The 27,256-nt window shown below is 39.3% G+C and overlaps 1 protein-coding gene and 1 pseudogene across 7 annotated transcripts in view; one reads left to right on the top strand and one right to left on the bottom strand.

Moving 5' to 3' along the window:
• IWS1 (interacts with SUPT6H, CTD assembly factor 1) overlaps positions 1 to 26,813 on the top strand; it is a 52,220-nt gene extending 25,407 nt beyond the window's left edge. For 3 of the 7 annotated variants that reach the window (XM_047722715.1, XM_047722717.1, XM_047722714.1), the window contains exons 7-14: positions 42 to 192; positions 753 to 835; positions 1,908 to 2,037; positions 2,917 to 3,034; positions 4,985 to 5,096; positions 5,670 to 5,726; positions 8,658 to 8,769; positions 13,365 to 13,734. In XM_047722715.1, coding sequence (XP_047578671.1) covers positions 42 to 192; positions 753 to 835; positions 1,908 to 2,037; positions 2,917 to 3,034; positions 4,985 to 5,096; positions 5,670 to 5,726; positions 8,658 to 8,769; positions 13,365 to 13,496 — 895 coding nt within the window. In that variant the 3' untranslated portion in view covers positions 13,497 to 13,734. Of the gene's footprint in view, positions 1 to 41; positions 193 to 752; positions 836 to 1,907; positions 2,038 to 2,916; positions 3,035 to 4,984; positions 5,097 to 5,669; positions 5,727 to 8,657; positions 8,770 to 9,206; positions 11,550 to 13,364; positions 13,735 to 21,076; positions 21,145 to 22,925; positions 23,100 to 24,604; positions 24,668 to 24,794 lie in introns of those variants that run through there. The other 4 variants (XR_007126049.1, XM_047722719.1, XM_047722718.1 and 1 more) reach the window with 4 other exon arrangements.
• On the bottom strand, positions 17,179 to 17,561 carry LOC125096072 (40S ribosomal protein S12-like; annotated as a pseudogene).
• Positions 26,814 to 27,256: the final 443 nt, after the last annotated feature.

The raw sequence follows: 27,256 nt of genomic DNA, 5'->3' as shown, positions 1-27,256 counted from the left end.
AAGAGAATTTGTATTTCACTTGATTTTGTGTTGCTGCTTAGTATGGACTTTCTGTCGGATTTCGAGATGATGTTGCAGCGGAAAAAGAGCATGAGCGGCAAGCGCAGGCGTAACCGAGATGGTGGTACTTTTATTAGTGACGCTGATGACGTAGTGAGTGCTATGATTGTCAAGATGAATGAGGCTGCGGAGGTGAGATGGGTCACTGGTAGCTTCCTCTTTTCTTTCCTCACTTAGGGAAGAGAAAAGTATGTGGAGACATGTAGCTGAAATAAGACTGGTCATGGGTGTTTAATTGTGGACATGTATGTGATAGTGTATTAGTTTGTTTTCTATCTTGGTAGAATTTGAAATTTTCTATAATTAAAATAGGAAAAAGCACCAAAGTAATTACTGAAACTCTTTTTTAATAACAATAACATTATTCCTCTAAATTTGTAATTGTTTAAGCTATCTAATAGTTTTGTAGGCTTGATTAATACAGACGTAGAGGTGGTAGGTATTAAGGAGGGCATGTATTGCATGGACCACTGGATGTGGTGCATAAACAGTGAATCTTGGAACACTGAAAAAAATAAAAAAAATACGTAGAATTTGGGGTTCTATAAAAAGTTCATTTTTTAGTTTTCTTGTAGAAAAAATTGTTACTCAGAGACACTGCTGCTTTATTTTAAAGTTTAGAATTATAGTGGTTACAATTTATTATTAACAATAAGTGTTGCTTTTTTAAAAATCTTTTTCTTCCTGGATAGGAAGACAGACAGTTGAACAATCAAAAAAAGCCAGCACTGAAAAAATTAACATTATTACCTACTGTGGTCATGCACCTTAAGAAGTAAGTATTCTGTTTCCTTGAAAAAGTTATTTCCTCTTAATGGAATAATATTCAAACTATGTACTGGTGTTCTAGAGATGTTATTTAATGACTGCTATCTGTCAATTCATAGAAAAATAATAATAAATAGGATTTCCTAAATTATGTTACTTCCTCCCAAATTTAAAAAAAAAAATTTTTTTTTTTTAAGAGGTGTATGAGGTGCAGAGGGAGAGAGAAAATCTTAAGCAGGCTCCATGCCCGGCTCAGAGCCTGATGCAAGGCTTGGTCTCATAACCCTGAAATTATGCCTTGAGCTGAAATCAGGAGTTGGATGTTTATCTGACTGAGCCACCCAGGTGCCCCCTCATAACTTTTCTTAAGTCTTGATGCCTGTTAACAAACAGAACAGAACAAATAGCAAACTGACACTAAGGAAAGAAAAGCATGTAAACCACTACTTTTGTTCTTTATCGACTCTCTTATTTTGAGTCTAGTAAAATTCCATCTCTTTTCCCAGTGTAATTGAGCACAGAGAAAATTCTGGGGGACTGGTTGAAGCCTATATTGTAGAAGGCTTATATGACTAGTTATATCATGAAGTATGTCACTGGTCTTCTAGAATAAGGACCCTCTTTTGATAGATCTTGATACTTGTATTCTTGAGCAACTGATTTCTCCTTGAATCTAACCAAGTTAGGTGTCCTGCCAAGACTAACACAATTTTGGGTTCTCTATCATCTAAACCAGTTTGAGAATCTCTATTCTGATAAAGATTATTTTTTTAAGTTGTAATTATTGGAGCTCTTTATTCTTATTGTCTGTACCATTCATATAGCATTAACCTGTCTTATATAATTCAGGTTTTTAACAAATGATCTTTGCCTGTCAAATCTGTTGTTGTTGTTGTTGTTGTTGTTTTTAAGTAGGAACTATATTTTGTATTGCTTTTGAAACAGGAATAGGTACTTAGTAAGGTGGTTGAGTAACTTTAAAAGCAGTCTTTGGAAAGGCCACTAAATATATAAGAAAATCCAGAGCAAGCTATGGTAGAACCAAGGTTCAGAGACTTGACTTTTTTTCTTAATTGCAGGCAGGACCTTAAAGAAACATTTATTGACAGTGGTGTCATGTCTGCCATCAAAGAATGGCTCTCCCCTCTACCAGATAGGAGTTTGCCAGCATTGAAGATTCGAGAGGAGCTATTGAAGATTCTGCAAGAGGTTAGAGGCAAATAATCTAAGTATATGTTCTTCATTAATTATCTGATGTGGTTTGTATCGTTACAACCTCTGTGTCAGCATGTACTTACATATTCTGCCTTAGTCTGCCAGAAGAGGGGTTTCAATAGGTATGTCTATTAGAAACATACTAAATAAAATGAGCATAAGAAGGAAGGCCTTATAACATTTCATGTAACTATAGTATTGAAGGAAAAAGATCTTGGAATTGCTATTATTTATCTAAGAGGAATTTTATAGCAGTGGACATGTTTTAGGGAGGCACTTGAAGTAGAAAAGGCACCAATTTCAGATTCAGATAAACTTGCTGATGAAATCTTGAGCTGAGCCACCTTTTTGTGGCTGTGACACCTTGGGCAGGCTACTTAACTTCTGAAGGAATTCCCAAGGAACTTCCCGTCTGCTAGGTGTTCATACATGTATTGGTTCATTTATTCCTCACAACAAATCTGTAAAGTAGGTGTATTGTTTTCATTCTACAGATGAGGAAATGAAGACTCAAGAGAAGTTAAATGACTTGTCCAAGGTCACATAACTAGCAGATTGGCTATGCTTGGGTTCAGACTGAGGTCTGTTTGATTCAGAGGCCTATACTGATGCTTGTTATTAAACTGCTAACTTCTGAGTATGGTTAGTTTACACTTTCCACATTAAGTTTTACTTTGACTCAGTGTAATACTGAAATCTCAACTCTTGATAGGAACACAGAGTATCTTTGTGTTCAATGCCTGCAGATTCTGATAATGGAATTTTCCTTATTCTTTTGTGAAAGAACCAGGTGTTGGAGGTCCTCTAGAATAGACTGGCAGGACTCCCAGTTTTTGAGTGATTAATGTATTTGTATGTGTTTGTGTTCCCCAGCTACCTAGTGTGAGCCAGGAGACCCTGAAGCATAGTGGGATTGGACGAGCAGTGATGTATCTCTATAAACACCCCAAGGAATCAAGGTCCAACAAGGATATGGCAGGGAAATTAATCAGTATGTACATTTTGCTTTTTGTTGTGTTGTGTTTATGTATGTCAGAAAGACGTGTATGTATAAAAGCAAACTATATTTTTACCAATATTCATTTAAAATGGGTTCATGAAGTAGAATAGAAATTTTTTGGTAATTTCTTGTGGGTACCAGTTTTTTAGCCTTAGACTTAAAATGTTTCTCAGCATATTTAAGTATGCTATGAATATTAAGGATAGCAAGTGAAAAGTTTTCTAATCCTGGCTCAAGAGCATATATAGAGAGGGGGTTAGTATACAGACTCTAGAGTCCATCATATCTGGGTTCAAATCCTGGATTCACCACCTACCTTATTGCATTCTTTAGGCAAGTGATTTAAGCTCTAAGCCTTGGTTTCCTCCTCTGTAAAATAATATGTTCATTTTGAATTATAAAGATTAAATTAGAGGATATATGTACTGTATTATATATTATATACAATTATATATAGTTGTATATATTACATATTATATATATAAGCACAGTGTCTAGCACATAGTAAGACCTCAAGAAATGTTAGCCGCTAGTGCTATTGTTACTTTTATACTGGTCTTCAAAGTGTTTTGCATGTTCTTATTTAATGATAACAGAAATCCAGGAGTCTAACTGGAATTAATCTAATCAATTACTGTATCTTTCAGTTTTAAGAATGAAAACCATGTGTGTTTTCATCATTCTTCTTAATTCTTCTATGCTCCATGTTGCAAAGGAAATTTTTAAACTTCAGGGATATATCAAAAATATTCCTGGGGCGCCTGGGTGGCTCAGTGGGTTAAGCCTCTGCCTTCGGCTCAGGTCATGATCCTAGGGTCTTGGGATCGAGCCCCACATCAGGCTCTCTGCCCAGCAAGGAGCCTGCTTCTCCCTCTCTATCTGCCTGCCTCTGCCTACTTCTGCCTACTTGTGATTTCTCTCTCTTTCTCTGTCAAATAAATAAATAAATCTTTAAAAAAATATATTCCTATATGTGAATATAGTAATTACTTTTCTACTCAGTTTTTGAGATTATCAAAGGTTTTTAGAGAAATTTATTTTTTTTGTGAACTAGAGAAGTATTACATTTTTGATTTTGTTAATAAACTGCAGTGCACTATTATATGATAAACTTCTAATGCTTTTATGCAGTAGTTCTCAACTCTCATTTTGCCCTAAGCTGAGAGAAGCAGAATATTCCCACTAATACCCATGACACTATAACAGTAATTCTGAATCTAATAGCGGGGTTGGTAGGCAAAATGTATAAAGATATATAGACTCCCTGAGACTCCCTGCTCCCTTATTTGATAACACCTAATGTTCTTTCTGAATGTTCTTGCTTGTTTTGATGGTGTAGTAAATGCACCAGTAAGCTAGATTTTGTTTGAGAACAAAAACATCACCCCTGGACTTTTACTGACTAAATGGTGGGCATGTTGTACTTTGGTTCATGGTCACATCACTGTAGCAGCTTTCTTAGACTTAATGAAATCTAGACTCTGTGCTGCACTGTTAAAATGCAATTTTTTAAGATTTAGACATTTGACAAGTAATAAGGGAGCTTGTTTTTGATTATACTAGGAAGCTAGAAGAATTTCAAGATTTTCTGTTTCCAGTAGAGTCAACTTACAAATTAGGCTGTCTTTGAAATGTCAATACAGCTAATTGATGACTGTCAAAGTGAGTCAGTTACTACTTTCTTTAAACCTCTGTGGTAGTTAAAGGCATACATGACTTTCTGACACTCAATTTTCTGAATCAGCTGAAGCTGGTTATAGTACTGGTATTATTACCTGCTGTGTTTATCCTGAAATGGTCCTGAAATAATGGTATCTTTAGGGAAAGAATATTCTAAAGCGTGGAATATTACATCACACTAGGATGTAATATTATTATTTCAGGGAATGGTAGCAGATATGCTACTTTCTAGTCTAAATAATTGATTTTTCCTTGTTACAGATGAATGGTCTCGGCCTATATTTGGTCTTACCTCAAACTACAAAGGTATGACAAGAGAAGAAAGAGAGCAGAGAGATCTAGAACAAATGCCTCAACGACGGAGAATGAACAGGTATGAAGAGTAAATATTGTTCCAGCAACTCAGGTTTTGTAATCAGGTCATTAAGAACCCTGCAGAGTGATAGGATTTTGTCTTTTCTCTCAGCTTCGTAGGTCTGTGTAGTTTATACCCTTTTAGTTTAAATGTGGTACTATACAGTGAAGGCCCACACCCCCTTCTTTTTTGGTTTGATTTGGTGGAATGTGGCCTCTGCCAAATTTAGGGGTTGCTTGTGTTTTTCCAGCCAGTTGCAGGAAAAACTCTCTTTCTCAGGTCCATTTTCAGATTCTTAGGAGAAAAAAAATTGGTCCTGGTTCAGTTTGTATCAGCAAACCGGATGCAATTGCATCCAGGATGACAGGGTTATAAGTTACAAAAATGACAGTTACTCCTAACCCATGATGAAACCTGATATGCAAACAATCATTAAAAGAAGTTATAATTTTAAAAGATTTGGAGTAATTTTCCCAGATCCAGTGTAAAGGACCAAATTGTGGTCCAAGTTTGATATTTCTCTTTGCTGGTTTTTTTCTTAGTTATAAGGTTCTAACATTCCTGGTATCTCATTGATAATTTTTTTCATAGCACTGGTGGTCAGACACCCCGAAGAGACCTGGAAAAGGTGCTGACAGGAGAAGAAAAGTAAGATTTTTTATTAATTGTTGTTCTTAGATTTCATATAGGAAATCTTCTGCTTGTTGCTTTAAAAAAACAGCAAATGAAACGTTATGTTTACCCTGGTGGGGGGATGGCTTTCAGACTAACATTTATTGAATATCCACAAACGTGGTGGTCTAGAGGATATAACATTGAGAAATAGTTCATTTCAGTAAAGATTTTGTTGCTGCTTGCTATGTGCTAGACTGTGTTGAATTCTGGGAATATAAAAACCAAAAGTTGGCCCATGCTCTTAAAATGTCTATAAAGAGTTTTTAAGTAAAGGGGAGAGCTTAAGTAATGGTATGGGTTATCATACAAAGTCTACTTCAGGAATAGCAAGTAGACTGAAGTGGTTGGGCAATAGTGTGGTACCTGAGATGGTACAAGATGAGTTTGAGAGTATAGATGTGGGCCAGATTTTGAAGGGGTTTGAATCAAGTTGTGGAATTGTCACTTCTCTTTGTGATTCTAAAGAAAGTGGACATAGATATGAAGTTGTCAGATTTGATTTGGAATGCTGGTGCTGGTGGTATTGTGGTGCAAGGTGGGTTAGAGTGCAGAGAAGCTGAAGGCCATGAAACTGAGGTACAAAATTGCCAAGAATTGGTGACTCTGTGGGTGAGGAGTTTGGCTAACGTTGAAGACATCAGTTTTATCCCAATAACTCAGGCAGTGGTATTACCATTTGCCTAAATAGAGAGGAAGAGTAGATTTGGAGGACATAGGTGCCTGGGCATAGTAAATGTGAGATGCCTAGTGAAATACTCTTACAAATATCATGTATGATATTTATAATGTAAATATCATGGGTCTAAAACCTGGATTTGGGGCCAGAGACAATAGATTTGACAGTTATTTCTACAGAAATGATTGTGGAACCAAGAAAGTATAGAGTAAGAAATAAACCATACCACTTTGAAAAGGGTGTAGTGAGTGAAAGTGAGTAAGTAGGTGTTGTTCTGCATGTTGGAGGAAACGCTAGAGGAGAATGAAGAGGCCATGCTGGAGAGAGATAGCTGCAAAGGGCATGGGCCATTGCAGAGGCTACAGAGGAGTTTGTGCAGTGAGTGCTGGCAATCAGGTGGCACCCAGATTGCAAGAGAGGGGGGAAGAAGAGCTAGAGAGCACTGGTGTTGTTGGTTTGTGGATAGATTTGATGATGGGACAGATGGCAGCTTTAGGGGAGAATAGGTTATGAGAATTTTCTTTGGCTAGCCACTTAATTTATTCCTGTATTTGAAACTTATAGAAGCTTGATATTAAGAATAGATGAAACTTGGGGTGCCTGGGTGGCTCAGTTAGTTAAACTTCTGACTCTTGATTTTGGTCATGATCTCAAGGTTGTGAGATCAGGTTCTGCACTGGGCATGAAGCCTGCTTAAGAGTCCTTCTCCCGCTCTCTCTGTCCTCCCCACCCCCTCACTCTCACGCTTTCTCTCTTAAAAAAAAAAAAAAAAAAGATTATACTCCATACAAGGGAATAGAAATGAATTTTTTAATCCTCTTCTCCCACTCCAACCTCCCCCCACACAGACACACATATACCCACTCTCCATTTACCAGTAGAGTAAATAGTTACCTAAAAGTTGAGTGATTTGAATGCCCAGATGTTTACAAATAGGCTTTACTTTTGAGGGGTGCTAATCTTAATTTAGTCTTAAATTTGTAATAAAAGTAACTGTATTTACACCATCAAATGCTGGCAAGGATGTTGAGAAACCAGTTCACTCGTACCTTAATGTAAGTAAAATGATACAGCTTCTCTGGAAAACAGTTTGGCAGCGCATGTAAAGTTAAGCATGCAACCACCATATGACCCAGCACTTGCAGTCCTGGACACTTTTCCCAGAAAAATGAACACTTAAATTTGTGCAAAAACCTGTAAATGAGTATACAGCGTTATTCATAATAGTCCAGAACTGGAAACGATCCAGATGTCCTTCAGCAGGTGAGTAGTCAAACTGTGGCACATTTGTACTGTAGAATACTGCTCAGCAATTAAAAGGAACAAATATTGATAGATGTAACAACTTGGATGGATCCTCATGGGCATTATGTTTAGTGGATAAAGCCAGTTTCTAAAGATTATGTGGTGTATTCCATTTATGTAACATTCTTGAAATGCTAAAATTAGAGAAGTGAACAGGTTCGTGGTCACCAGGGCTAGGGGCCGGGCAGATGGAGTAAGAGGGTGGATGTGTTTTTATAAGAAGGCAATAGGAAGGACCCTTGTGGTAAATACACAAACCTGCACTTGTGATAAAATTGCATAGAACTAATAAACTCAGAAACACACAAATGAATGTAAGTAAAACTGGGGAAATGTAAATAAAAACTGATGGACTTATATCAACATTAGTATTGTAGTTCTTGGATAGTTTTGCATCTTTTACCATTGGGAGAGACACTGGATCTCTCTGTATTATTTCTTAAAACTACAGGTGAATCTGTGATTATCCAAACTTTTAAAAACAAGAAGCAGAAATTATTGTATTAATTGCCTATGCAACACCACAAAAACTACTTTGAGGGCATACTCAGTTTTGGGGGATCATTTTGGCTACCAGATGTTTCATCTCACAAGTGAGACTGTGAGGAGCTCCACCAGACCAGAGAAATTGGAATTTGGGGTTCTGATGTGGGAGCCAGCCTTGGAAAGGAGAGAGGCTTGATTATATCTGAAGCTGAAGGGAGGCTAAGAGAACTCCTGAAAATGCAGAAGAAGTTGGCTTTGAGAGGGAAGTTGAAGAATTTTTAGAGTAATGTGAGTGATGGTGAGGTCAACTGAGATAGCAAGAGGGCAGATAGGGTGACCTGGAGAAGCAGAGGAAGTTTGAAATACCTGTACAGCTGAATCAGCTGGACCCAGCTGTGATTGGCTACATAATAGTATGGTCTTCTTCCTATCCTCAGGGCCCTCAGACCTGGAGATCCTGGATTCTGTGCCCGAGCAAGGGTCCCCATGCCCTCAAACAAGGACTACGTTGTCAGACCTAAGTGGAATGTGGAAATGGAGTCATCCAGGGTAAGTAAGCAAGGAGGGAAATAGCGAGGTGGATCTCAAGTGGAAGTTACTATTTTGTCTTTTACTTTATGTGTTATAACTTTTAACAGCTCTTGAGGTTTATCTGATTTAAAGTGAGCTGTTTTCTGGTCTCTTAGCTAGCCAGATCATTGCTTGTGAGCTTTACTTCAGACTTAAAGCAACAGTATCAATCCCTTTATTTCAACTGAATCTTGAAGTCTAGAGTGTTCTCATGCAGTCATTTTTTAGAACCATGAGAAACAGAACTCTCTACTTCTGCAATCTACCCCTCCCTTTCTCTTCAACTGTTTTAAGTAATTCTGTTGTGAAATATTTAGGGTAAACACTTCCTCTGTCATCATTGTAAATACTACTCCGTGATCTTCATTGCTCCTCAGTAATCTTTTTTTATTCTCCATTCAAACTACTCTTTCTAGCCTGGTATTCTTAAAAAGGGCCTAAGCCGATTGGAAAAGCATAAGAGGCGATTTGCAGAACAGAAACGACTCAGCAAAGTGCACCGTGCTGTCAAGTTCAGCATTGAAGGCAACAGGATGCCCCTGTAGTCCTGGCCCAACCAGAGTGTATCCGGGAGGTATCCCCAAGGAAGCATGCTCTGTGCATGAGCTTGAATTGTCAGCAGCTAGAGTGAAAATAAGTGTGCGTGTGCTTTCCTAACCAGAAAAGGCTCAGCCCACTTCTAGTTACTGAAATAATGACCTTAACAAACACTTCATGACTTTCAAGTTCTGTTGAACATTTAGAAATTGAAATGGAAGTCCCTTCCTTTATTAGTACCCCAGAAACTCATGGATAATTCCCTGATAAGCATTTTGATCTTCCTGTTACCCATTTTTATTAAAAAATCTTTTTTAGGGTCCAGAATCATAGTGGTCTGCATTACAAGCATGTAAAGTGATGAGTAGCTTCTTGATGGAAGGGAGGTGACTTTTCCTCCCATTGTCAGTGGCTCATCAGTGTGCATTTGAGAGGACCCATTGCATAAAGCCTCCCACTAAATAGTTAAGAGATAAATTTGATTAATACATACTTAATACATGGTTAGAAATGAAAATGTTGGGACCCTTCCTTAAAGCCACACTCACTCCCTGCTGTGCTCTGAGATGAATAGTGCTACCTTTGTAGCAGTGTGCTCTTGAGAGTCTGAGTGTGTTGCCTTCCTTTTGTGACTTCTCCATGACCCCTGCTTGGGCAGCTATTTTCATGGACTACACTCACCTTTGTACCAGTTCATTTTTGATATTAAGCTGCAATCAAAACAAAGCACACTTTCTACTTAGAATAAATGAGAGGTAGAAGAGCACTACTTCAGTGCCAAGAACTTTTTCATACTTCCTTCCCCTATTTTGTACTGTTACCCATATCCACATCCCTTGATACCCCTTCTCTTCCTCAGCCGCTTCTTTCTTTTTACCTTTCCTTTTTCCACTGTCTTTTCCCCTCTTGCTGTCCCTCTTAGTAGTATTTTTTCTTCCCCAGCACACTTAGGTTTGAGAATTGAGAACGGTAAGACAGAGAAAATGTAATTTAAAAAAGTCTCAGTGGCCATTCTTCTTTGGAAGCCTAGCTGTGTTCTGAAAGGCATGTGCCTGTCTGCCAGTGTTGCTGGTTCTGATTCCATTCTCCCAGTAGGTGATGGGCAGGTGGAAAGAAGTAGCCTAGTTTTCTGCTAGAGCAGAGCAGTGACTAGCAGGCAGAGAGGCAAGTACAAGCTGCTTTCCTTTCCTTCATCCCAGCACTCCCGAGATCATAATGTGCCAGTACTATCTAAGTCCAAGTCTAGGCATGTTTGGGGGCCTGGTGGTTTCATGTTACATTCTAGGGTATTGTCCTTAAACCACCTGACACTCTTTCCCTGTTCAGGAAGAATCCTTATGCATTCACTCAGGGCTTCCACATTGCAGACACTAATGAGTATTATTAGAAAACATATTTTCCAGAAGAAAATTGGAGTGAGTAAATGGCTTTCAAATGAAACTCTTTGTTTTAAATGTCATTTTTATTTTTGAAAGTACATAAGTAAATATAAAACGCTATAGAATAACCCCATCGCAAAGCCCTGCTCTTCTCAAAGTCCCCAGTGTTAACAGTTTGTTGTGTTAAATGTATTCCCAGTAATGCTTCAAATTTGTTTTTTTGTGGTTATAATTACAGAAAATTTTGAGATTAGAAAGAGAAATCAGCCACCATTCAAAAGCAGTTTGTTACAATTTTTGCCCTTTTTTTCTATTGATACTTTTATAATACTGTATATAATTTTGGTCATTTCCCCTCATTAAGCCACCTTATCATTTGTCTTTTATATGGGCTGCATAATGGTCTATCATGTGAATATATAATTTATTTATTCCTCTATGGTTTCCGATTTTTCACTCCTAAATAATGCAGTAACCTACACTACATTGTATATTTAAATGTTAATTTATTCCATGGAGTGCTTTTAAGATAATAGTAAAATGACAAACGCAATGTATGTTTTTATATAAACTTTTAAATGCAGAAAGCACAAATAAAATTAATGTCACTTGTAATTCCACTACACCTTAATATTAACATTTTGGGCTATTTCCTTTTTGTCCTTTTTATATTGTACATAAACATTACTGGTTTTGTGGTTTGGTGTTTTTGTTTCAACTTTTATGCAAAATTGTTGTTTTATACTTTGTTGGATTTTTGTTTTACTAAATATGGTAAAAATTCATTTAAGTAAACATTCTTCAGTGACTTAATATTGTGTCATAATACAGTTGTACCATAGTTTTGTGTTGTTTTTTTTTTTTTTAAGCAAAGCCATCTTGCTAATATTTTAAGCTACTTTTGGTTTTTCACTGATAAAACAGTGCAGCATACACTCTCAGTGTTCTAAGGAGGTGTGGTACAGAGTTGAATTAGGAGAGAGGTCATTGGATTTGGCATGTTAGGTACTAAATCTTTTGTGTTCTCTGACTTGGGGAAACTAGGCATCTGCCAGCTATAAGTCTTAATATAAATAGGAATGGATCAGTGTGACCTGGGTGTGTCCCTTTTGTGGAGGCTAGAGGGCTCAGATTGTTAGAGAGGTGCTGGGAGATGTTTCTAATGGCGTGTAAAGCTGCTGGGAGTTAGATCATTGGTGGTGATCTGAGTGGGTAAGGCTTCTGATGTGGACTGACTAGAATTACTAAGAATCAGGGCACATCTGAAAGGAGGTCACATGTTTAGGACTATCCAGAAAATCTGGGGATTTGATAGGGTGATAGAAGCATAGCTCCTTCTCCTCTGATAAGGAATGTTTTTGCTAACTCAGAGTACTACTGCCAGGTGTTAAATTGACATAAATACTTGGACTTGGGATTGTTTTAGAAAATACAGGGTGGATGATCACTCTTGTTCGAGACTGACTGAGGGTTCCTTGCTTCTGTCTGAGGGGTATGCTGAGTCTAGAGGTGGGATAAGACTTGGGAGGCTCCTCAACTCAACATCACCACACTAATAACTGGCCCAGAGTGTCTCCTTCTGGGCCTTACCTTCTTTTAGCAGTCTTGGAATTGAGCTTCACAGGTGATTCAGTAATAAACATCTGGGGAGAAATAGAAGAACTCATCCCTTTTTATACCATTCAACATTCTTAAGGATCGGAATTGTCAGTAACACTATAGTCAACCAGAAGAGTTTCCCCTGGTCTTTGACTTAAGTGGCAGACCTCCTCAGCATTTCTAAAGGTCAGTTTCTTAAGATGGCATCCTTTTAAGACCCATAGTCGTTAAGAATTAAAAAAGAAATAATCTAAAACCAAACCTTTAAACATAAATGGCAAGCAGGAAGAGATGTAACACCCTTGGATCAAAAGATTTCATTTGCTTTTTTTTGTTGTTGTTATCAAGTGTACTTAATATAAATCTAATTGGTTCCAAAGTAGTAGTAATAATAGTAATAGCTGATACATATTTTGGGCACTGACTGTGTGCTAGTATTTGACACAATTATCTCATTTACTTCTCGTAGCAGTCCTGAAAGGAGGGACCTGATTTGCCTAAGGCTCTAGAACTTGCTGAGGCAAAGTGGGGATTCACCCCAAGTCTGAAACTAGAGCTTCAGCACTTAATTGGGTTCGCTTTACTCATCCTCTCACCTCATTCATTATGCTTAAGGCTTTTTCTCAGATGACTTTACTTGCCTTAGAAAATCACTATTCTTCATGCCAGCACTGCTGGGAGGTGAATATCTGAAGTGGCCAGCTCCATGTTTGACCTTTGAAAGGGAAAAGCATATAGTCAAAATGTAAGTGAATGGAATTGGGGGGAATCATAGTTCAAATTTTCCCCCTTTCATCTAGGAGGTTTCTGTTGACTGAGGCAGAATTTTTAAATAAGACACAGACAACTGTTAATCTTCATTGAGAGAGTTTAATATGTGTACATTGCTAACACTGGTGTGTACACTTGATCTTGTTCCTAAGGTCACCAAAGCATATTGTGATTATTACAGAGATTGGAACTCTTCTGACTGTTAACTTGCAGATAAAAGAAGATGAAAGACAAAACTAGATTTGTGTATTTCAATAATTTGCTCTTTAATTTTTACCCCACTCTTAGTTTCAGGGGACCTCCAAGAAGGGTATCAGTCGACTGGATAAGCAGATGAGAAAGTTCACAGATATCAGAAAAAAAAGCAGATCTGCACACGCAGTGAAAATCAGCATCGAGGGCAATAAAATGCCATTGTGACCTTGCCTGGGATGTGTCCCCATCTCTAAGAAATGCGCAATGGACTTTTTGGAGAAAGAAGATGATATTTTAAAAAATTTTTTAGTGTATCTGTAAATGGTTCTGCTTGTATCAGATGTTGTCATAGGACTCGCATTTCTCTCACTTGTATTTAAAACTGTTTGTTGTGTACTTTGTACAGAAGAATACTAGTCATACTTCTATAAACTTTACACAATAAAGTTCCATTCTGGTTTTGGGGGGCTGTCTCTTCATTGTCTTAGAGAATGTATTCTCAGTGGGGGTGAAAATTGGCTTTTGGTGAGAGAAAAAAATCTTAGATATTACAGTGGTTTGTGACCCTTCCATCTTCCATGTTCATCCTTCCTGACCATAGTATAGTAAGGAATTTGGTCTGTCTTGGATTCCTGATAAGGAACTTCTAAAAACCTTTGCATTTTCTGGGTGATAGGAATGTTTTTGTGATTCTCGTGAGGTGACTTGTTAGGCCCTGAGATAGCTTTAGGATGGAGGATGTCACCAAAAAGATGTACCATGTAATATAAGGATTGGGATTTGGGGCAGGCCTGACGGGTTGGAGTGAGGGGATTGAGTTCAGTCATGTGCCCAATGATGTAATTGATCATGCTTGAGGAGTGAGATCCCAATTAAAAACTCTGGACGTTCAGGCTCACTGGGGCTTCCTGAATGGTGAGCACAGTGATAAGCTGAGATGGCGATGTGCCTTCATTCCACAAAGAGAGGGTGTGGAAGCTCTGTTTACTGCCAGAACTTGCCCTATGTCTCTTCATTTGGCTGGTCCTCCTACTTTGAGTCCTTTATAATAAATCATAAACATAGTGCTTTCCTGAGTTCTATCAGTCATTTTAGCAAATTCTTGAGCCTAAGGGGATCATGGGAACCCCCAGATTTGTAACCAGTCAGTAAAAGTGGTCATAGACCCACTTGAAACTGGCATTCAAAATGGGAGCAGTCTGAGGGAGGACTGAGCCCTTAAACCTGTTAAGTCGGATGCTAACTCAGGTGGTTAGTGTCGGAATGAATTGCAATATTCTAGTTAGGGTTGAAAGAAAATACAAAATCTTACTATTTCTCTTCCTTGGGAAATTTTAATTACTTGATTTTAATTAAATTACATTGATGTTTTCTCATGGAAAGGGTGTTGTAATGAAAAAAAAAAGTTGTGAAATACTTCCTTAGAGGAAATCTGGAGGTAACTGAAAATCACTGTACAGTTACTGTTAACAGTTTGGCAGTTGGGTTAGAGGTAACTATAGTTTATGGCTATATTATTCTATTTTTGTGATACTTTAAACTTAATAGTCTCTGCAGATTTAATTATGAAAAACCTCCATTTAGTCAAAATGACTAAATTCAAGAACCAGTAATTCATTTTAATTATGGAAATTCTGATACAAATTGGAACAGGGTTTTTGACAACACTGATTTTCAAAAAAACTTGAAAGTAGTACTTGCCATAAAAGCCTTTGAATAGCCAAAATGGCTTGAAGTATATGCACTTACTCAAAAGGTCCCCTCAGGATTTCTGCATTTACTTTTTTTTTTTTTTTTAAGATTTTATTTATTTATTTGAGAGAGAGAGGGAGAAAGAGCATGAGGTGGGGAGAGCAGAGGGAGAGGGAAAAGCAAACTCCCTGCTGAGTGGAGTTGGCGGGGGAGCTCCAACCTGGGACTCTGGGATCATGATTTGAGCCAAAGGCAGATGCTTAACCAACTGAGCCACCTGGGCAGCCTCACATTTACTTTCAACAAGCTTAGCAAAGATGGGGCAGTGAACTGTAAAAGGTAGGTGCATAAAAATGTTACCAGGTCGTTGCTAACTGCTAGGTGGAGGTGGAAACAGTACTTTCTACAGTCATTTTGCTTTATATAGATAGCCTTAAAAAAAAAACTTCTGAGAGCAATAAAAGCATAGCCATCTATTGAAGCAAATGTTGATGAACCTGGTCATTAAAAATTCCAAACAAGAAAGGTAAGAGTAAAAAAAGATTTAAACTTAGAGTATTTTGCCATTTGATGGGGTAAGCTCCAATTATCTCATGATTTCACTGATACGGGCTAAAACATGGTGCCAGACAGTAAAGGGATCATCATAAGTGAGGAATTCAAAATGATTTAGGAGGTTCTCTTAATACTATATTGAAGAAAAGATTGTTTCTGTATAAATGATCCTTGGTCCATGGGTTAGAAACTCAAACCTCAAAACAGAATGGCTTTTTTTAAATTTTGGAAATTTTTCTAACTTAAAATTATATTGCAAGAATGGTAAAATAAACTCCCATATACCTATCTTCACCTATTTTAACCAGTTGTTCACATTCGTAGCATTTACTTTATACATGAGAGTAACTTGTTTGACAGCTTGCCTCTTGGTCCCCAAATGTTTAAGCATATTTCTCTCCATAGAGACCTTTAGTTTGTTCCATTGTTGGTGGTGGTAACTTTGACAGCTTGAATGGAATGATACAGAATCATTTTTTCCCAGTTAAAAAAATTTAATTGTTGACTAAATTATTTTACATTAATTATGTATAAATGTAAAGTACACATAGAATTTGACATCTTTAAGGACAGTTTTTAAGTGTACAGTTAGTAGCATTAAGTCCATTCGCTTTTGTTTGCAACCATCAACTGCCTTTCATCTCCAGAAATCTTTTCCTCTTAAAAAATGAAACTTCCATTGAATAGTAACTTCACATTCTCTTCCTTCTGGCCTACCCGTGGCAGTCACCATACTGCTTTGTCTCTGGTTTTGTCTACACCCATCTCATATAAATGGAATCATACATTGTTTATCCTTTGTGAGTGATGTACTCACTTAGCATAATGTCCTCAAGGTTCATTCATGTTGAAGCATGGGTCAATTTCCTTCCAAACATTTTAAGACTGAATAATTTTGTATTACATGTGTATACCATGGTTTGTTTGTCCATTCATCATCTGTTGATGGATATTTGGGTTGCTTTTACCTTTTGGCTGTTGTGAAGAATGCTGCCATGAATATGGGTGTGCAAATATTTCTTTGAGACCCTGCTGTGTGTTCTTTGAAGTATATACCCAGAGGTAGAATTATTGGGTCATGTGGTAATTCTAATTTATGGTACTGCGATGCTGTTTTCCAAAATGGCTGTCCCATTTTACATTCATTCCTACCAGTAATCCAAAGGGTTCTAATTTGTCCATAGCCACATCAATACTTATTTATGTTTAGGGGTTTTTTTGGGTTATTTTTGGTTTTGTTCTTGTTTTTTTGATAGTAATCATCCTACTGGGTGCAAGATGGTATGTCATTGTGGTTTTAATTTGTATTTTTCTGATTAGTGACATTGAGTATATTTTCATATTCTTACTAATGCTTTTGCTACCTTCTTTGGAGAAATACCTATTCAGATATTTTGCCTATTTTTAAAGTAAGTTTTGAGTTGTTGGAGTTCTGTATATATTCTGGATAATAACTTACCAGATGAATGATTTGCAGATATTTTTCTAATTTTGTGGATTGCCTTTTCACTCTCTATTCCCACTTGGCACCCTTGTAAAAAATCATTTGACCATATATATAAGGGTTTATTTCTGGCCTCACTTCCATCAGTCTGCATGGCTATCCTAGCATCAGCATGACACTTTTGTTTTAGGAACAAGAACCAAATTTTTCACTTGTTTATTTCTTGATTTTGAAGAATTCCTGGATGACATGCTTGGCCTGAGACTCTTTGCCATAGTTCTTAACCACCGCAGAACTGCAACCAACTACGTGGGATTTCCCTCTCTGTTCATAGAGGCCTACTCATTTGCCTAATTTCTTATTGTCATCAATCTTAATTAGATTGATTTTGGTGTTCAGCACAAAGGGCCTCAACCAACTTGATATACATAAGCTCATCACAGTTGGGTGCAAGCTCACGAAGATGGGCTTGGCACTTGTCTAAGGCTTTGGTGGCTTTGTGAATTTCATGTGCTAGGCCCTTGTGGATGAGGGTGGTTTTCAGTACCTCTTGTATTAACATCCATTATACCTCCAGCAGCAATGCCTTCCTCAGCCATGGTGGTGGGCCAAGGTAGAGCCCAATCTTGGGTGTACCTGAAGCCCCGCCTCTGAGCAACTTGGTGGCAGGGAAAGAGCATGATCTTGTTTTGACTACTACGGCTTTGTAAATTTTGAAATCCGGAAGTGTGAGTCTTCCAACTTTGTTCTTTTTCAAGATTGTTTTGGCTATTTGGGGTCCTTGGAGACTTCATATGAATTTTAGGAGGGATTATTCTGTTTCTTCAAGAAACATCATTGGGGTATTGACAAGGACTGCATTGGTTCTACAGATCACTTTGGGAAGTATTGACATTTTAACAGTATGAAGTCTTCCTGTTTATGAACACAGGATGTCTTCCCGTGTAATCTCTTTGATTTCTTTGAGCAACATTTCAGTGTATATTCTATAGACATTTTCTTTGTAGTTATGGCAGTTACTTCTGACATCTTAAGTTGTATTTTTAAATAATTTCAATCACAAAAACTTTGTAGTCTACCTGCCTTTATGTTATTGATGTCACAAATCTCTATATATGTATATACACACACACACACACGCACAATATATTGTATACCTACTAACAGATTTATAGTTATTTTTTAACGCTTTTCTATTTTAAATTCTGTAAAAGAAGTTATAATACTGGGTTTTATATTTGTCCATGTATTTACCTCTGCTGGAAAAATTTACATTTTTGTATGGCTTTGTGTTACTAGTGTCCTTTCAACCTGGAGGACCACCTTTAGCATTTCTTGTAGAGCTTGTCTCCGTAGTGTTTGTTTATCTGGGAATGGCTTATTTTCTCCCTCATTTTTGAAGGATAGTTTTGCCAGATAGAGAATTCTTGGTTGATGGGTTTTTTCTTGAATCACTTTAATTATATCATCTGACTGCCTTCTGGCCTATAGAGATTGTGCCCTGGGAGCCAGGGAGGGACCTCTTTACTAGTAAAATACAATTTGGGGGGAGAACATCAGATTAACCATTGTTTCCAAATTGCCTTCTCCCTACCTACCTGTATACTACTATTTCTCAGGCAGAGATTGTCAGGCCAAGCTCCATACTGCCTCTGTTGTGATCTTCCCTCTCGTGGTAGCAGAAGTCTTACAACCTCAGATGCACAGGTAAAATGTAGTGTGGAGTGAAGTGAGTATAGATTACGCGTATATAAAAGTTGTGCTGAGATGTTAGAGTAGTCCTGAGAAGTGGAATTGTGTAGTGTTGACATGGGCTGGAAATGTTGCAAAAATGCATGTGATTCTATAGCGAGCTATCTCAAGTTGGCTGATTTTGGTACCATTGAGCTCCACATGTGCATTTCATATGTTCATTTTTTTTTTTTTTTTTAAAGAAAGTGGTGAGCTGTGTCACAGCATTACCTGTATGCCTCATTTTAAGCAAGCTGAGTACATAAATGTAAAGATCTGACAAAAACTTGGGGATGATAGTTTGGAAAAGGCTTTACTTACAAGATTTTTAGAAAACATTCTTGGGGCGCCTGGGTGGCTCAGTGAGTTAAGCCTCTGCCTTCGGCTCAGGTCATGATCCCAGGGTAATGAAAAAAAAATTTTGGGGGGGATTGGGCCCCACATCGGGCTCTCTGCTCCAAAAGGTAGCCTGCTTCCTCCTCTCTCTCTGCCTGCCTCTCTGCCTACTTGTGAGCTCTGTCTGTCAAATAAAATCTTTTTAAAAAAAGAAAAAGAAAACATTCTTACTGCTTTGGGGCACCTGGGTGGCACAGTTGGTTAAGTGTTCTGCTCTTGGTTTTGGCTCAGGTCATGATCTCAGGATCATGAGATCGAGGCCCTCATCTGGCTCCAAGCTCAGTGTGGAGTCTGTTTGAGACTCTCCCTCTCCCTCTGCTGCTCTTCTCTTAAAAAAAAAAAAATAATAATAATAACAACAACCAAAAAAAACCCTTAAATAATATAAAAATATTCTTGCTGCTTTAAAGCAGGATTTGAAGGAGCAACTTGTGAGAACAACCCTCACTCTAGGAGATGAGGGTTTCGGTCTGTGCTCCCCAAGACTAGCTCAGTTCTTACAAAGCCTGGGGCCCTGGACCTTTGTGTTCTTTCCATGGTGGAGCTGCAGTTACGGATGCACCAAGGGAGGCTCAAAATGTGTCAGGCCCTAAGATAACTAGTTATTCCTTGGGTTTATTTGACTAGAGAGCAATGGGTGAGGCTTTAAACAAAATACTTTGTAAATGTTTTATGATGATGACATGTTTAAAAGACAGTGGATTGAAAGTAAAGAGAGTTTGGTCTCCCAAAATGTGTGGTTCTCTTTGGGTCCGGGAAATAAGTGTTCATGGTTTTGAAATGAGAAAAAAGGAGAGAGTTTATGCTTTCCTGTCCTTTGAATTTGGAGAAGGAGTGATTTTTTTTTTTAATTCTTTTCTTTCTTGTGTTTTGAGAAAGAAGTTACTTTTTTGGCTAGAGATAGTACAGAAATAGAGTTCTGCACACTATTTCTATGTGAGACCAGCAGAGGTCAGTTAAGTGCTGGCCTTTTGAGGAACTTACCCTGGTAGTTGACCAGTGTAGTTATGGACAGTCATTCCAAGCTGGTCTCTTCTGAAACCCATGTCAGGAGGAAGTAGACCAAATCAGAGTCCGTGGGCTCACAGGGGTCAAGGACCACATCCATCTGGTTGTCACCATTCAGTTTGTTGAGCTGACCTAACATGGCACTTCATATTTTGACATTGATTATACTTCATTCTATGAGATGTTATTGTCCCTGCTTTACAAATAAAGGTAATGGTGCACAGAGATCAAGGTGCCACCCAGCTGGTGAGTGGCAGAGCCAGAATTCAAGGTCAGGTCTGAATGCAGATCCCTGGCCACCTTATCAGCTGGATTTTTTTTCCACATGAAGTATTTGGTAGTTTTTATTGTCAGACTTGTAGTTCTTGGCTTTTATCTTCTGGACATTCCTAAGTGTTGCTATTCTGTTTTTATTGAGGAAGTCAGAGAATCTTGAGGTGGAAAAAGTCATTCAGGAGTTTCCTAAGAAATAGTGTTGTTTAGTATTATATTTAAAAAAGGATCAAATTTGGTAGACTTTCAGCATCATCAGGTTATCCTTAGAGCAGAATTTGGAATGAAATTGATTCATATCAACCAATTTCCGTTTTAAAAAATTTTAAAGCAAAACCGTGTAAGTCCTGTGCATGTCTCTGCTGAAAGAGAGAGGAACTACAGCTGGGCCTCGTGCCTTCATGGTGATCAGTTAATCACCCTATTTAGGTTTCACATAAAGGCACTGTTATCTTTCCATAAGTGAGAAAAATGTGTTCAAAGTGAAATGACTGCCCAAAGTCATACTATAAGTAGCAAACCATCCATGCATCCAGAGTCCATTCTTTCTGCCTTCAAAGCTTTCAGTTATGCTGCAGTATTTTCTGAGTGAAATACTAGGATTTAAATAGATGCTTAGAGTTTTTGTGTTGAGCCTGTAGTTGTTCTTGGATCTTGTTTAAACTAGTACCATCTGAAGTGAATACCTGTGTGCATTCTTTTCCAGGTTTTGCTGTTACCACTCAAGAAACCATACCTTGAATAATACATGGGAGACCTCAGGACACTGATAAGGTTAATAGCCTAATGGCTGGGGAAGGGCTGAGATTCAGCCATACTGCTAAATACTTCGGTGATAACCTCCTTCAAATGTTATACTACGGATGTCTGTTAGGGCTGAGAATCCTGGGGAAAAGTCTTGAATTCTGTCCTTTATTGGGTTTGATTATGGATAGGACTTATGGGCTGAAGTGGCCCAGGCAGAGGCCCACCTGCAGAGATCTGGGAGCCCCAAGAGAAAATTCGCTGTAAGAGAAGGAGCAGTCTGACAGGGCAAGCCCCTCTTTGCAGGAGGATAGAATGTTGGAGGCAAGCTGAAGGTCCCAGTATATCCTGAGTCTGTGGGTGTGAACTGAGCTGTGTTGATGGATGCTATAATGCTGGAGTTCAGAAAGTTGTGCTGGTCATCTGTATGCAAAAGGAACACTCTAGCCTCATAGCCCTTCGGAGTCCTGGAATGGCAGCTCCTCTGGCCAACCAATTTAGGGCACAATGACAGGAGTGGTCCTCCCTCCTGGGGTACATCTGTGGGATCATCAGGCCCAAAGCTGCAAAAGCTTGACCTGAGCAGCCATAGCAACCCACTTAGGATCATGTGCACCCTTAGGATTCCTAGAATATTTGAGAAGGAAGGATTTTCCTTGAGGTAGGACTCCCTACATTTGCATAGATGAGCACACAAAGCCATTGAGATTCAGAAATTAACATGAAACAACTTCATTTGTACTCATGGCTGATTAAGGCTAGGAAAGTTTTCCTTTCTACTACATTTTAAAATGGGTAAGTGAACAGGATTTTTGAGACACTCAAGAAAGTAATCAATTAGTATAACTTGTATCTAGCTTGCATCTTCATTAAAGACTCTGGGCCACACATGGCCCATGGTCTGTACTCCACAGCCCCACAGCCACTCTGCTCTCATGTCATGTCACTCTTCCATTCACTCACTGCTCTCCAGCACCCACTGGCCAGCTTCTCTTTTTTCATGTGCACCCAGCTATTCTGAGTCTGGATCACATTTTCCTGCCCTGTCTCCTCAAATATCCACCGACTTTGCTCTCTCTGTTTGCTCTCTGTTCAAATATCACCTTGTTGGTGACACCTTGCCTAACTTTCTTATATGAGAAAGCAACACCTGCCCCTCACTTTATTTTTCCCTGAAGCACTTTGCACTAACTTACTATATATTTACTTGTTTGTTATTGAGTGTACCTTTCTCATTAGAGTGGGAGCTCCATAAGGGCAGGAACTCCATTAGTTTTATCTATTGATGTATCCCCAGCAACCAGAACAATGTCTGTGATATAGTATATACTCTATAAACTTGATTCATGAATGGCCCCTACTGCCATGAATTAATCAATTCATTCAACAAACACTGAGCCCTGTAGGTGCTGGATATACTGGATAGCAGAGGACCAAAGATGAACAAGCTAGCTTCTGTCCTCAATTAGGTCACAATATGAGGAAGGACACAGAAAGGCAAACTTAACTAGAAATGCATTGTACTGAGTTTACAGGGGTGCAACAGGAAAGGATCAAGAAAAAGGGGGCAGTGTTGAGTTGATTCCTGTGGGCGAGGATGATTACAATGGTGAACATTTATTGAGTGTTTCCTGTGTGCCATCTCTCCCTTAAACAACGAATACAGTATCATTTAAGGCTGTTAACAGTTTTCTGACATAACTGCTAATATTACCTTTATCTTAGGGATGCAGAAATAGGCTCAGAAAGCACCAAGGTCATAGAGCTAGTACTTGGAACTGAGATTCAAACTTGGCTTTTTCTGGTTCCAGATCTCAAGCTGTAACTATGTGCTGGGCAGACAAGCAGGGAAGACATTGTGAGCAGAAGAAACACTATATCCCAAGGATTGAAACCTTACCATGTGTATTCAGGTAACAGCAGAGATTGAAGGAAGTGTGAAAAGAGATGAGGTAGGAGTGTATGACACTTAGAAGGTGGCCTTAGAGGACACAGGTTTGCATACCTGTTCCTGATTCCTTTCTCTTTCCTCCTTCCAGAGTAGCTTGCTTTTGCTACTGTATTAGGCTTCTGAATATGCTTCGATCTGAAAGAAAAATTTCATGGCTGAAGCAGGGGGTAGTGGGGGCAGGGATTAACTATGTGGTTGTAGTGTCCCTGATGGGAGATGGAGTTCTTGAGTAGGATAGTAACTTTGCGAATGAAGGGGAGACAACAGGAAGATCTTCGGAGAGAGAACTGCTGGAGCTTGCTCCGCATTGGCTGTCAGAGTCAGAGAAAGAAGGTGCTACGCCTGGGTGAATGGGAGGATGGGGTACCATTAATGAGGACAGAGCATCTAGGGGAAAGCTGCATGGAAGTGGTGAAGATGAAGGATGAGGGTGATCTGCTGTACCTGTGGCTCCCCGAGGAAGGGAGATGCCCCATGCTGGTCTGGGTGCATAAGGCCAGAGCTCCGATTGGAGTCACAGAGCTGACAGACATCAGCTACTAAGTAGTTCTTCAAGTTGCTGCCAAGAAAGATATGCAATAGACTTGGGGTGGAATCTTTGGGAATGCCAGATGTGAATGCTAGGAATCTTCTCAGTAGGGACATCTTTGGATGGGTATTATGTTGTTTTCAGATCATTTGTTCTGACATATCATACACATATGTCTAAACCAACCAGGGAAGTTTTTGACATTTTCTTGGTTTAAAAAAAGTATTCAAGGGCATGAGAGGTCTTGCACCATTTTCTTCTGTAAATGAGTAAAATGTCAGGTTGGAAGCCCCTTCAGCCTACTTGGCTGCTTTTTTCCCCAGTGGCTTCCACAACCCCATCTGGAATCACAGCCACAGTGATCACCCTTATCCATGAAATGTGATCAGAAACTTGATATAGACCCATTTCAGCCCAGCCTTTTGCCCAGCTCACAGTACTCACTAAGTGTCCAGGTGAAACCCAGTCAGGGCTCCCGGCCGTTACCCCTGCAGGAGCCCTTCACTTCAGAGTGGTAGCTAGCACAGAGCACACTGGTGGTGAGGATCTTGGTTGCAGACCTTTGCCAAGTGCCCGTGTGCACAAAGGGCAAATCTACATACAGGAGGACCCAGGGAATAGGGCCAGGGTAAGATGGAGAGCCCCAGCTACTCACTATCTTTGTTCTCCCCTCCTTGGTCAGCAGTGTCCCAGGTTCTGGTTGGGAAGGCAGAGGGGAAGAATGAATTTGCCTCACACCACATCCCAGCTCAGGTAGCACAGGGCCACAGTGGTATTGATGTGGGGAAGGGAGTGGGACTCTTCATGGTGGTCTTCTTTTCATCTGCTCACTCAGGGACATATTAAGATCACGTACGGTGGCAGGATGGGAATGAGAATCAAAGTGGCAAGAAAGGGTGCTTTGCGGTTACATGACCCCAAGTCCTGTTCCCCTTCTGCTACCCGTGGGCTATGGGGTCTAGGGCAAAATTCACTTCAACTCCTAAGCCTTGGTTTCCTCCTCCTTGAAGGCATTGATGCCCACTGCACAGAGAGGTCATGAAGATGAAAGTGCTCAGGATGTCCAGCACACGGTAAGTAGCTTAATAGGTGAGCCTACCTCATTGTGATTATTTTTCAGTTTCCTATGTGTTTTCAATCTCACTACTTAATTGAGCATTGGGTTTGGTGATATGTGGCTTTATATTTCCTTTACCTCAGCTAGAAACAGTATTACATGCTCAGGCTCTGGAGTTTGCCCAGACCTAGCCTTGAATCCTGGCAGAGCCAATTACTGATGGAGTGAGAGTCTTCTCATGCTCTGGATAATGGAAAAAAGCTCTCTGTAAAATTGAAGCTGCAGCTGGATTAAGATGGAAATGCTATCTACAGGCTCAAGCCTAACCTGGCCCTGTGCAGTGTCATAACTCCAGAAGGAAAGGGCCACATACCTTGCCACTATGTTAACTTGCCAAAGTCTCCAGCAGGTCTCATCCCTTTCTCAATGGGGATTAGAGGTAAGGTGGCCAGCACTCAGAAAATGAAAAAATCAAAGGTCTCTTTATGAATGGAGTGGGCACAGGGCTTAAAGGAGCCAAACAGTGGGCAGTCTCAGTCTATGGCCCATATTCACATACTCCAGTTTCTGTATGGGGAGAGCCCAAAGCACCCAATGGGCTGAGCTGAGTACACTATTCCAGAAATAGCATATGCCCTTGACAAACATTTTCCTAAAATTTATATTTTTACCAACTCCTGGTTGCGGGTTAATGGGCTCACCAAAAAGTTCTATTTGATCAGAACTTCAGCAAAATGTGGGATGAGGACTGAACATGAACCAATTCTGTGACTGTCCTTAGCCTGTGTCCACTCATCATCCAGCATTTAGCGAAGCAGACTGCCTGCCACCATCTGGAGAGAAAGGCACTGTCGTCTGCCATCCAAGTACTTTGCTCCACTGATGACACTGAGGAACAAGTCTGAATCTGCAATGGATACCTGTGGGATCGAACTCATCATCCCAGACTGGCCAACACAATTGGGACAATGCCCAGAAGACATTCCTCTACTGCTGGGTGCAGATGACTCGGACTTCAACCCCTTCTCTGTTGCTGTGTGTTTTCCTTACCTAAGTTCCTGTCCTTGCCGGTGTCAACTCCACAGCCACTGGTGTATGTATCATCACTTAGTCCTAGATCACTTATGGCTGCTGCAGGAAGTGGGTTCTGCACACTTAACACATGTTGCTACATGTTTTAAAGATAGCCGGGGACATGCATTATAGGGGCTCCCTTTAATAACAGTTTATAGATTAAGCAAATTGAACAAATCAATTTTCTACATCTTCTGACAGACTGGCTGCAAATGGGCTTTGAAATCCTTGTTTTTACTCTCATTAGATTCTGGGACTTCAGAATGCTTTTCCATGGGCTCCAAACTAAAGCATAATTCATTTACATATAACTAAAATTATAAAGCAACGTGGGCCTGAGGGATGGATTATTATTATGAGCCAAAGATAACCTCTTGTATATTGGCCTTCTGTTGTTTAACTTAGTAATAGCAGCCTGGGACCCATAAGCACAAAAGCCTGCGGTTGCCAAACTCAAATTTTACCATACAAGAGTTTGGAACATAACTCAAATAAGCAGATTTTTAGCCATTTGCAGGCTATCTGGTATGTGTACCCCAGGAAACCACACCTAACCTCTTCTAGCCATAGATAAACCCAGCCGCTATAAAGCAGTTCATGTTCCATGTTCCAGAGACTCTCAGTGTTGCTACTGAGTGATATCATCTAAACACACAAGCACTCTCTCTCTCTGCTTTTCCTCTTCTCCCTTTGGATGGACAGTTTTATCCTATGAAGGACTTCCCTCATCATGCCAACCTGTCCAGGTGTTAGTCAAATAAAGTTCAATATGTGCTACTGCCACCTGGTGGTCATATCTTTTTCCGTGCTCAACCCCCAAATCCTCCAACTTGCTTTAGCCTGTCTAGACATTTATCAGTTTTATGCATCTTTTCAAAAACTAGTTTGGGGTTTTACTATTTTTCTCTGTTGCTTTTCTGTTTTCTTTTTTAGTTGGTTTCTGCTGTAATCTTTGTTATTTCCTTATTCCTCTTAATTTGTATTTCATTTGTCCTTCTTTAGTTTCCTAAGGTAGAACAGCAATTACAGATTTGAGATCTTTCTTCTTTTCCAAGCAGAGTTGTTTAGTGTTATAAATTTCCCTCTAAACAGTCTTTTCAGGGGCGCCTGGGTGGTTCAGTTGTTAAGCATTTGCCTTCAGCTCAGGTCACGATCCCAGTGTCCTGGAATCAAGCCCCACATCGGGCTCCCTGCTTGGTGGGCAAGAAGCCTGCTTTCTCCTGCTTGTGCTCCCACACTCGCTGTCTCTCCGTCAAATAAATAAATAAAATCTTTAAAAAACAAAAACAAAAAACACTTTCAGCTGTATCCCACAAATTTTGATACATTGCATTTTCATTTTCATTCAAGCCAAAGTACTTTCTCATTTCCCTCTGAATTCATTTTTTGACTTACGTATTATTTAGAAGTGTGTTATTTAGTTTCTGATATTTGGGAATTTTCCACATTTCTGTAATTGAGTTAAATTTAATGCCATTATAATCAGAGAACACACTTCGTATTGTATGAATAACTTTAGAGTTTTGAGTTG

This window comes from Lutra lutra, chromosome 3 (genome assembly GCF_902655055.1).
Source record: "Lutra lutra chromosome 3, mLutLut1.2, whole genome shotgun sequence".
NCBI lineage: Eukaryota > Metazoa > Chordata > Mammalia > Carnivora > Mustelidae > Lutra > Lutra lutra.
The sequence above is the reverse complement of the archived record's forward strand: the minus strand, read 5'-3'. Positions and strand labels throughout refer to the sequence as shown.